General features: G+C 33.6%; 1 protein-coding gene across 1 annotated transcript; it reads left to right on the forward strand.

The window, feature by feature from the left end:
* The first annotated feature begins 1,531 nt into the window (after window positions 1-1,531).
* LOC112091784 (protein Rf1, mitochondrial-like) lies at window positions 1,532-12,146 on the forward strand. The gene is made up of 4 exons (XM_024166247.1): window positions 1,532-2,810; window positions 4,824-4,960; window positions 5,157-5,437; window positions 10,404-12,146. The coding sequence occupies exons 1-4, from the start codon at window positions 1,532-1,534 to the stop codon at window positions 12,106-12,108; spliced, it is 3,402 nt and encodes a 1,133-aa protein (XP_024022015.1). The 3' UTR covers window positions 12,109-12,146.
* The last annotated feature ends 181 nt before the right edge of the window (window positions 12,147-12,327 follow it).

The raw sequence follows: 12,327 nt of genomic DNA on the forward strand, positions 1-12,327 counted from the left end.
GAGCGTCGTTTAGTACCTAAACGAACGATTTGTGACTTTTGGCGTTAAAGATTAGCGTCGTTTAAATCTATAAACTAGTGTGCGGTTTTTGGTGTTAAATTTCTTAAGTTTGATATCGTTTACACGGATAAAACGACATGTAATTGGTGTTGTTTTCTTCGTTTATTTTTTTGTGTTAAGATTACAAGTTGTTTTATTTATTACCTTATAATTTCAATGACTTGGCCATGATCCTCTCCTCCTCAATCGTGAAGTTGAAAGCGAAAATGTCCATATCAATCATATTGTTGGTACTTTAAATTCGGTAGAAATATTTAAAAAAATGGAAATATAAATATTTATTTAAATATTTAATATTTCTTTTTGTAGGGGATTTTGTTTTTAATGTTTTAAGATTTGATAAACGTTAAAATATATATATACATAAACTTCTTTAAAAATACATAAACAAGCAAGTTGTACAAAAACAGTACATTATAGATCTCTGCCGTATTGACATTTTCATTGATATAATTTTATATTTACCGAAAGGATTATTTACATCGATTACCTTTCATATTTTAATGTCATTCTTCACTTTTGCCCTTAAATTTTACGGCCCTGTTTGTTTTTGTTTTTTTTTTTGTTTTTCACATTTTTTGAGGATAAAAAATGAAAACGCGTATAGAGAACGCGTTTGGTGTAAAATTTTCTAAAAACTGAAAACAAAAACGTTTTTATCCTTTTATGAAAATCTGAAAACAAATTAAATCCGTTTTTCATTTTCTTCCTTTGTTCTTTTCTCTCTTCTCCGAAATCACCACCGGCGCCACCTAGAAGTCACGACCAAGCCAACTTTGCCCCTCCATATCCACCACGAGTTGTCCGTAACTACAACTACAACTGGGCATTGTCCATAATGAAGACCTTTTATTCCAACAAAAAGAAGAAGAAAAAGAATAATAGTAATAATATTAATATTAATAAATAAAATAAAATATCGCGTAAATAAATAAATAAACCAACAAAACGGCACGTCTGAGCATTCATGTCTAAAAAAAAAAAAAAAGACGAAATATTTCGTTCAATTCTTTGTGGGTTTAAGGATTAGGGTTTACGCTCTGATAATACCAAATTCTTCTTCTTCTTCTTGACATGCCCAAATCGAAAAAATACCGAAATGCTGATCAAAAGAGCTCCAGGTAAATCTTATCTCTCTTCCCTCATTTCCATTTTCAGAACCCAATTTGATTCACATTCTTCCAAATCTAACAAAAACGATTCCTCTGTTTCCACTCCTCTGTGGAAATTGATTCAAACCCAATGCAAATCCCTAGACCAAGCTCTTGGTTTCTTTGATTTGATGGTTCAAATGCGACCCGTGCCACCCGTTACCTCTTTCAATTATTTGCTCGCTTCTCTCTCCAAGATGGACCACCATTCCATTGTCGTTTCGCTCTACCGAGAATTGATGCATCTGGGTTGCCTCCATTTTCGACCCAATCAAACTACATTGACCATTGTCATCAGATCCATTTGTCATTTGAAGAACATGGCTTTGGGTTTTTCCGTTTTCGCCATAGTCTTTAAGCGCGGCCTTAAGCCCAATGTTCGGGTGTTGAATACTCTGCTCTATGGCCTCTCGTTGAGAGGCTCGGTGGCTGCGGCCGCGGAGTTGTTCCTTGAGATTATAGAGAAGGAGCACCCGCTTAACGGAGTTATTTACGCAACTATGATTAATGGCTTCTGTAAGGCTGGAGAAACTTGTAAGGCGATTGAGTTGCTTGAGCATATGCACGAGTGCGACCATCGAGGGATTAAGCCGAATGCAAGTTGTTATAGCCCTATAATATCTAAATTTTGGAAAGAAGGAAGAATCGATCAGGCCTTTGGCTTATTTGAAGCTATGATCAACCGTGATGTTCAACCGGATATCTTTGTTTGTAATTCGTTGTTTAACGGATTGTGCAAATATAGTCGTTGGGAAGCAGCAGCAAAATTCTTAGAAGCTATGAGTGATTGGAAACTCTCTTCTAGTATTTTTACATTCAATGTTTTGTTGGATGCTTTGTTTAAGGAAGGAAGGATTGAAGAGGTACTTTATCGTATGGAAGGATTGAGCAATAGAGGTCTTAAGCCTGATGTCCTTGCATACAGCTCTTTAGTTTGTAGATTTTGCCTATCAGGCCAATGGAGAAAAGCTATCGATTTGTTGGATGAATTGGAAAATGAATCCATCTCGGCGAATGTTGTAACTTTCACCATTATCATTTATGGCCTTTTCAGGCAACAGCGGAGGAAGGAAGCCCTCGACGTGTTTCATCTAATGCTTGAAAGAGAGATAACACCGGACCTTGTCATTTACAGTGTGTTAATTGACGGATTGTGTCATTCATGTCAATGGGAAGAAGCTACAAGTTTGATTGATGAGATGATAAATCAGAGAATTTTTCCGAACGCCATAACTATGAATGGAATTTTGGATGCTTTTTGTGAACAACGAATGATGGAAAAGGCTCGAAAGCTTTTCGATAGGATGAATCAACATGGTCCTAAGCCTGATAGAATAACCTACAGTACATTGATCAAGGGGTATTGTTTACAAGGTAAAGTGGGCGAAGCGAAGGAAATCCTTGAGCAAATGAGATCAAAGGGTATTGTGCCTAACATTGTTTGCTACAATACGTTGGCCATTGGTTACATGAAGGTTAATAAAACAGACAATGCTCTCAAGCTTCTCCACGGCGCAATCGAGAAAGGGTTAGCGCCCGATCATGTAACGGAAAACACTTTGAAAAACATTTTTGCTAGAAGGATTGTTAGATCCGGACTATAAGTTCCCCCATGAGGTAAGATCATGATTTTTAAAAGTATACCGATCTGTATAGGAATGATTCTTTTGTTAAGTTGTTGCACACAAATGAAGAATGATTAGTCAATGTTTGTAGTGGAAACGGAAATCCTCTCAGTAATTCAACTACTAAACTCTGATATTTATACACCAATGAATTATGCAATTTTTCTGTCAACTGTCATCTCTTATTTGCCGTCAGTGTAAAATGTACAAGGAATACAGCTACCGTAAAATGAATAGTGTGGTGATTGACCATGCTTCTTATTATTTGATTTTATATAATCTATATGACATGGTGTTTTCTTTCCTTTTGTTCTCAGGTAATGGATGTTTTCAACAAAATATCAGAATTTTTCCCTGAAGTTACAGGCTTGCCTTGATACTGTAAATCTAGTCCATGGCAAGTTCTGTGGTGACTGGCTCACTTTGACAGTGTTAGTGTAGATGATACTTGTTTTCTGGAGTACAGATGTTTCTCACTTGTAGACTCACAAGGTAACCTGTCCCATCCTGACTGGCGAAATGCTTATCGTTCTCGTGTTTGCCTGACTTTATGTCTGCAAGTTTGTGCTCTGAAGTGTCTTGGCTGCGTAAAGAAGTTTGTTTAATCTGCCATGGCGCTACAAGTCATGTATTTCTTGCTGGCTTATTCAAAATTTTGTCTGGCTAATTGCTGATGAAATTTCCTAAAAAGAGGTTCATTTAATAAAGTTTGGATAACGAATTTCCATTTTGAGCATGAAGATGACAATTTCTACACAATAGGATTATAAACCCAACGGAGAAAGGAGTGCCCCTCTAGTGCAGGGTACAAAGATTTTCTTTTTTAACTTTATTTAAAGAGTAATATTCATGCCCATGTTATTCTCCCTTTAAAATCAAATTAAGAGGGGGCACAACCTTAAGATAGAAGAATTAGTGGGTGTAAAATTAAAAGAGGGAGTTAAGGATGTTATATTCTCCATTCTCTAAACGCAATTGATAATCTTATAAATGTAAGCCCTCTTGATTTTTTCTTTTTGTCTGCTAAAGCCCTTTTAATAAGGTGAGAACTTGAGCAGGTGTAAATGTTGCCGAAGAAAATTTATCAAAAACACTTTTGCTCAAGATCTAGTATGATATGAGGCCACTTTTCTTCCTCTTTTTTGAAGATAAAGTTCCATAATTAGGGGGAAAGGTGCTACAGCATTCTTGAAAAGAAGCCTTTTTACAACATCACCTTCTCAAGGAAGAAGCGAGGACAATTCTATACTCGGGGAGTAGATTGGGAAGAGCATTAATGATCAATTCTTGGCGAAGAAGGTGTCGAGTTGAAAACTACGGTGGAATGTAATTGGATGGAAAACAAGAATAAGGAATTCTTTTGAGACCGTGGGTCGATTTGAATACCCAACGACAAGAAAGACTGATCAAAGTACTAATGCTTCCGCAAAGATTTTGGTCATAACACCCAAGATTTGAGGGCCTTGAAAAATTAAATGTGCGCCATGATCCGTCAACATGTGAAAGAAACTACTCTAGCAATCACAGCTCCTCTTGTACAAGCAACAAGCCAAATTAGTTGCAACCCCCCAAAATGCAGATGTTGCAACTAAAGATGGCGCCTTAGGAAGAGTAATGAATCCACAAGTTCACTGAAAGGGTGACTTATATCATACTAGACTCTGTTTTCACATTTATTCTTAGTCTAATAACCTACTTTTGTACATTTTGACCTCTAACATTTGATGGATAATTATTATCTTGGGCAAGACTAATACAGCATGTCATGATAGTCCTATAGTCGTTGGGAAGCAGCAGCAAAATTCCTAGAAGTTATGAGTGATTAGAAACTCTCTTCTAATATTTTTACATTCAATGTTATGTTGCATGCTTTGTTTAAGGAAGGAAGGATTGAAGAGGTACTTCATCTTATGGAAGGATTGAGTAATAAAGGTCTTCAGCCTGATGTCATTGCATAAGCTCTTTAGATTTGGATTTTGCCTATCAGGCCAATGGAGAAAAGCTATTGACTTGTTGGATGAATTGGAAAATGATTCCATCTCGGCGGATCTTGTAGCTTTCACCATAATTGTGCATGCCCTTTTCAAGCTAAGGCCGAGGGAGGAAGCCCTCGGCATGTTTCATGTAATGGTTGAAAGAGATATAACACCGGACCTTGTCACTTACAGCGTGTTAATTGACAGATTGTGTCATTAATGTCAATGGGAAGAAGCTATAAGGTTGATTGATGAGATGGTAAGTAATTTTTCCCGACGTCATAACTATGAACGGAGTTTTGGATGCTTTTTGTGAACAACGAATGGTGGAAAAGGCTTGAAAGCTTTTCGATGGGATGAATCAACATGGTCCTAAGCCTGATAGAATAACCTACAGTACATTGATCAAGGGGTATTGTTTACAAGGTGAAGTGGGTAAAGCGAAGGAAATCCTTGAACAAATGGGATCAAAGGGTATTGTGCCTAATATTGTTTGCTACAATACGTTGGCCATTTGTTCCATGAAGGTTAATAAAACAGACGATGCTCTCAAGGTCCTCATGGGCGCGATCGAGAAAGGGTTAGTGCCCACTGCCCAATCATGTAACGGAAAACACTTTGAAAAGCATTTTTGCTAGAAGGCTTGTTAGATCCGGACTATAAGTCACCCCATGAGGTAAGATCATGATTTTTTAAAAATATACCGACCTGTGTAGGAATGATTCTTTTGGTAAGTTGTTGCACACAAATGTGGAATGATTACTCAATGTTCATAGTGGAAACAGAAATCCCGTCAGTAATTCAACTACTAAACTCTGATGTTTATACACCAATGAATTATGCAATTTATAAGTCAATTGTCATCTCTTACTTTACCGTGAGTGTAAAATATACAAGGAATACAGCTACTGAAAAATGAATAGTCTGTTGATTGACCATGCTTCTTATGATTTGATTTTATATGATCTATATGACATGGTGTTTTCTTTCCTTTTTTTCTCAGGTAATGGATGTTTTCAACAAAATATCAGAACTTTTACCTGAAGTTACCGGCTCGCCTTGATACTGTAAAATCTAGTTCCCGGCAAGTTCTGTCATCTGTGAAGTGACCGACTCACTTTGACGGTGTTAGTGTAGATGATATACTTGCTATTTGGAGTACAGATGTTTCTCAGTTGTAGACGCCCAAGGTAACCAGAGCCATCCTTTTTTGCAAAATGCTTCCCGTTCTCGTGTGTGCCTGAACATCTGTCTGCAAGTTTCTGCTCTTAAGTGTCTCGGTTTCGTTAAGAAGTTTGTTTAATCTGCCATGACTAAAAGTTATGTATTTCAAGTATGGAAATCTGGTTGGCCCTTTGTAATATTGACTTTGCTGGCTTATTCAAAATTTGGTGTGGCTAATTGCTGATGAAATTCTCAGAAAGGAAGTTCATTTGATAAAGTTTGTATAATGAATTTCCATTTTGAGCATGAAGATGACAATTTCTACCCAACAGGATTATAAACTCGAGGGAGAAAAGAATGCCCCTCTTGTGCAGGGTATAAAGATTTTCTTTCTTACCTTTATTCTCCCTTTAAAATCAAATTAAGAGGGGGCACAACCTTAATGATGCGTTTGGTTACACAACCTTAATAATGCATTTGGTTACAGTGGGGGGGAATGAGAATGAAAATGAGAATGAGAATGGTAATGAGAATGGAATGAAAAATAAAGTTGATTCATTTGTTTGGTTGTAATTTTAAGAATTTTCTGGAATGGAACATGAATATTTTTATGTTGACAAACTTACTCTTATGCTATATATAATACTAATATTTTATCTATTAATATAATATATAAAATGTAATATATTATAATATAATTATTATTATATAATATATTATATAATTATGATATATAATATAACAATATTATTAAAATTGTTAATATAATTATAATATTATAATATTATAATATATAAAATGTAATATAATATAATAAAATTATTATTATATAATTATGATATATAATATAACAATATTATTAAAATTGTTAATATAATTATAATATTATAATATATAAAATGTAATATAATATAATAAAATTATTATTATATAATTATGATATATAATATAACAATATTATTAAAATTGTTAATATAATTATAATATTATAATATATAAAATGTAATATAATATAATAAAATTATTATTATATAATTATGATATATAATATAACAATATTATTAAAATTGTTAATATAATTATAATATTATAATATATAAAATGTAATATAATATAATAAAATTATTATTATATAATTATGATATATAATATAACAATATTATTAAAATTGTTAATAATATATAACTATATTATAAATTAATTATTATATTATTATAACGATATTATATTATAAAATTTTTTATTATACATTATATTATACGATATAACTACTATATAATATATTTTAATTATATTATAATATTGAAAGGTAATTATGAAAAAAAAATAAAAAGAACTTAGAATGGTCATTCCTCCCATATGAGGAAGGAATGATGATTCACTCAAAATGGGTGAATGGACATTCTTTTTTAATGATCATTCATTTCTTATAAATTCAACCAAATATCAAACTAGAATTTCATTCCATTTTATTTCATTCCTTTCCACCTAAATAAACACACCCTAAGAGAGAAGAGTTGGAGAATGGAGGGTATAAAACTAAAAGACGGAGTTAAAGGATGTTGTATTCTCCAAATTTCTCTAAACTCAATTGATAATCTTATGAATGTAAGCCCTCTTGATTTTTGGTTTTCGTCTGCTAAAGCCCTTTTGATAAGGTGAGGACTTGAGCAGGCGTAAACGTTGCCGAAGAAAATTGATCAAAAACACTTTTGAACATAGTAAAGTTCCATAATTACGGGGGTTATTCATAACTTGCTATTTACTTCATGATTTGGGGGAAAGGCCATTTTTACTCTCTATATATTAGATGTTTCTAATTTTCACAAATTTCATTAAATATTTAACACTTAGCTAACAGAATGATCAAAACTAAAATAAAATAAAACCTTAGAGATTAATTGTGAGACGTTTTAAAAATTAGAGACTAAAATAGGATTGAGATCTAACCTCAAGGACCATTTGTAGAATTAATCTTATAGATAATTAAACTTGCTATTTACTTCAAGTAATTAAAACTATTTACTTCTATTTACTACTATTCGCTTCAAATATTTTTAAAACTTACTAATGACTTTGATTATTTACTTGCTATTTACTTCTTTTTTCCTAATATGAAACCTCAATTAATATATACAACTGCCCCAAGCTAAAATATGACTATTTGACGAAAAACCTTCCTCACAATTATGACCGCTTGCTTGCCAGATAGACATCAAGACATGAGGCCAATCTCTATAGTCTTATTCACTATTGTTCCAAACTATTTATAATATTTGATCTCCAACTTATCGATGTGCTGATTAATGGAATTAATATCATTCATTGACAAATTAAAAGACACAATAAACAGATGTGAGTCAACTAATTACTTAGAATTAACGTAATATCCATAAAATGATCCACAACGATAGAACTTGATTTTTATCACTGAATTCCATAAGAATCATAATTCTATCTTGATCCTAGTTTATTGTATCCTAAATGCACCGGTGTTTCTATTTAGTGATCCTCAACATTACTACAATCTAGATAAAATCATTCCGTCAAATTCGGAATAAAAAATAACACAATCTTATCAAGATAAAAATGTCAATTATGGATGATTAAGGATTATCAAGTATATAAACTATTCACTTACATGATTACAGATTATCACTGCGATAAAAGAGTCAATTAACAATTACGATTATAACGATGACGATGTAGTCGCAACAACAGGTCGTTGTTAAAAGTGTTTGTGATTGAATGTTGCCCCACGTTTAGCGATGTTATGTCTTGCACAATGAATTGTATGCAGGAAAATTTCACACGTAAAGGAATTTTTAGAGATGACATTATCATCTAATGTCTACATGAAAATTTGGTGGGGAAAATTATTTGATGCTGCCCAAAAAAGAAATTAGCAATGACACTTGTCAGTGCTAAAACTCATAGGCAGGAATAATTTTTCGTTTGGGGGCCCTAAGTTGTTAGGATCTTTTAGCGACGACAGTTTTTTTTTTTTTTTTAAATTGTTCTAAAATTAAAGCGGCAATTCATATTTTTTTAGACTTTTAGCGACAATATGTTTTGTTGCTAAAAGTTTTGTCGTATAAATTGTTGTATAAAATAAAAAAGATGTCGTTTGCTTCATTGTTAACAACAACGAAAGACTTTTAATGATGACATTTGTCTATTAATAATAAGAAAAATACCTTAGAACATCTGTGAAATTTTCTATTAATAATAAGAAAAAACTAAACCGAAATCGAGAGGTAAAAAACCGTAGTTGTACAAATTTTTTTAAAAAAATAATCATAGGCTGATAAACACAAACCTTATTAGAAGTCGATATTCAAATGAAAAATGACCCGTTCAAACCCCACAAACACTTTTTGTCAAGATATTCGGCAGAGCAAATGAAAGACAGGAACTTGAGGCAAAGCAAATGAGGAAATACCAGAAAAGAGCTTCCGAGGTACCAAACTAATGTATGTTTTATTTGGTTTCTGGGTTTTGTTAGTTTAACTTTGAAAACCTGAAGCCTTTGGTTTAGATGCGAATGAAGAGCTTTTATTCCAACAAAAAGAAGAAGAAAAAGAATAATAATAATATAAATAAATAAAATAAAATATCGCATAAATAAATAGGATTAATTATAAAAACTATTCTTGAAATCCACGATAACACTTTATTCTCCGATCTTTAAAACATAACACCCGCTCTTTTTAAAAATAAAATGTTACAAAAAAATCCCTATTCATTAGATTTTCAGCTGAAATTGATATTTAATTTATTATTTTACAGTATTTTAGTAACTTTATAATTTAAAATTTAATTTAAATTTAAAATTAATTTTAATTTTGATTTTAATCAAGAAACGTCAATTATTAATTGAATACAATTTTTTTCCGTTTAAAAATAAACAAATGAAAAATAAGAAACTTATTTTTCTCAAGAAAAAAGGAACTATAATTGTGAGGTGGGGATTTGTAGAGTCAATAGGGAGTGAAAAAGATTTATCGTGTTTTTTTATTACTTTACTATATTACATATAAACTAGATTAAAAAAATTAGTGTCCGTGGGTGAAATAATAATTGTGTTTAAAATTGTTTAATAACAACTATTATTAATGTGTCACGTGTGAAAACTATTATATTTCTAACGTAGGGGTAAATTTGTTAATGTTTTATTGCTTAAAGGAACATATATTACGTGTTAAAGTGTAGCACATTTTGAGGAGAATTTTTGTAATTAGTCTATAAATAAACCAACGAGACGGCACGTTTTGACCATTTATCTGCCCCTTTTTTTTAATAATAAAAAAACGAAATATTGTGTTTTTTGGGTTTAAAGATTAGGGTTTAAGTTCGTAATACCAAAATCTCATTTTTCTTCTTAATTTTCTTCTTCTTCTTCTTCTTCTTCTTTTGGGCATGCCCAGATTGAAAAAATCAGAGCTCACCGCGTATGAGGGAAGAGAAGTCCCCCAAATGCTGAGTAAAAGAGCTCCTGGTAAGTCTTCTCTCTTTTCTCTCGTTTCCATTTACAAAACCCAATTTCATTCTTATTCTTCCAAATCTAACAAAAAAGATCCCTCTGTTTCCACTCCTCTGTGGAAATTGATTCAAACCCAATGCAAATCCCTAGACCAAGCTCTTGGTTTCTTTGATTCAATGGTTCAAATGCGACCTGTGCCCTCCATTACCCCTTTCAATCATTTGCTCGCTTCTCTTTCCAAGATGGACCACCATTCCATTGTCGTTTCGCTTTACCGAGAATTGATGCATCTGGGTTGCCTCCATTTTCGACCCAATCTAACTACATTGGCCATTGTCGTCAAATCCATTTGCCGTTTGAAGAATGTTTCTCTGGGCTTCTCTGTTTTCGCCATAGTCTTTAAGCGCGGCCTTAAGCCTGATGTTCGGGTGTTGAATACTCTACTCCATGGCCTCTCGTTGAGTGGCTCGGTGGGTGCGGCCGCGGAGTTGTTCCTTGAGATTATAGAAAAGGAGCACCCGCTTAACGGAGTTATTTACGCAACTATGATTAATGGCTTCTGTAAGGCTGGAGAAACTTGTAAGGCGATTGAGTTGCTTGAGCATATGCACGAGTGCGGCCACCGAGGGATTAAGCCGAATGCAAGTTGTTATAGTCCTATAATATCTAAATTTTGGAAAGAAGGAAGAATTGATGATGCCTTTGGCTTGTTTGAAGCTATGATCGACCGTGATGTTCGACCAGATCTCTTTGTTTGTAATTCGTTGTTTCACGGATTGTGCAAATATAGTCGTTGGGAAGCAGCAACAAAATTCTTAGAAGCTATGAGTGATTGGAAACTCTCTTCTAGCATTGTTACATTCAATGTTTTGTTGGATGCTTTGTTTAAGGAAGGAAGGATTGAAGAGGCACTTTATCGTATGGAAGGATTGAGCAATAGAGGTCTTAAGCCTGATGTCATTGCATACAGCTCTTTAGTTTGTAGATTTTGCCTATCAGGCCAATTGAGAAAAGCTATTGATTTGTTGGATGAATTGGAAAATGAATCCATCTCGGCGAATGTTGTAACTTTCACCATTATCATTTACGCCCTTTTCAGGCAACAACGGAGGAAGGAAGCCCTCGACGCGTTTCATCTATTGCTGGAAAGAGAGATAACACCTGACCTTGTCACTTACAGTGTGTTAATTGACGGATTGTGTCATTCACGTCAGTGGAAAGAAGCTACAAAGTTGATGGATGAGATGGTGAGTAGGAAAATTTTTCCCGACGTCGTAACCATGAATGGAATTTTGGATGCTTTTTGTGAACAACGAATGATGGAGAAGGCTCGAAAGCTTTTCAATAGGATGAATCAACATGGTCCTAAGCCTGATGGAATAACCTACAGTACGTTGATCAAGGGGTATTGTTTACAAGGTAAAGTGGGTGAAGCCAAGGAAATCCTTGAACAAATGAGACCAAAGGGTATCGTGCCTAATATTGTTTGCTACAATACGTTGGCCATTGGATACATGAAGGTTAATAAAACAGACGATGCTCTCAAGCTTCTCCAGGGCGCGATCGAGAAAGGGTTAGCGCCCGATCATGTAACGGAAAACACATTGAAAAGCATTTTTGCTAGAAGAATAGTTAGATCCGGCCTATAAGTCCCCATGCTGTATGGTCATGATTGTTTAAAAATACCGACCTGTATAGCAATGATTCTTTTGATAAAATTATTGAATACAAATGTACAATGACTAGTTAATGTCAGTAATTCAACTGCTAAACTCTGATGTCTACACGCCAATGAATTATGGAATTTTTCAGAGTATAGTTTGCACTTGTCAATTGTCATCTCTTACTTTACAGTGAATGTGAAATGT

The sequence above is a fragment of the Morus notabilis genome, unplaced genomic scaffold, assembly GCF_000414095.1.
Source record: "Morus notabilis unplaced genomic scaffold, ASM41409v2 Scaffold1404, whole genome shotgun sequence".
Taxonomy (NCBI): Eukaryota; Viridiplantae; Streptophyta; class Magnoliopsida; order Rosales; family Moraceae; genus Morus; species Morus notabilis.

Excerpts from the sequence above, each read along its gene's own strand:
- LOC112091784 (XM_024166247.1), top strand. The coding sequence starts at position 1,532 with ATGGCTTTGGGTTTTTCCGTTTTCGCCATAGTCTTTAAGCGCGGCCTT. Across the intron at positions 2,811-4,823 it reads AAGGATTGTTAGATCCGGAC|GCCAATGGAGAAAAGCTATT; the intron begins TATAAGTTCCCC and ends TTTGCCTATCAG. Across the intron at positions 4,961-5,156 it reads AAGCCCTCGGCATGTTTCAT|CTTTTCGATGGGATGAATCA; the intron begins GTAATGGTTGAA and ends AAGGCTTGAAAG.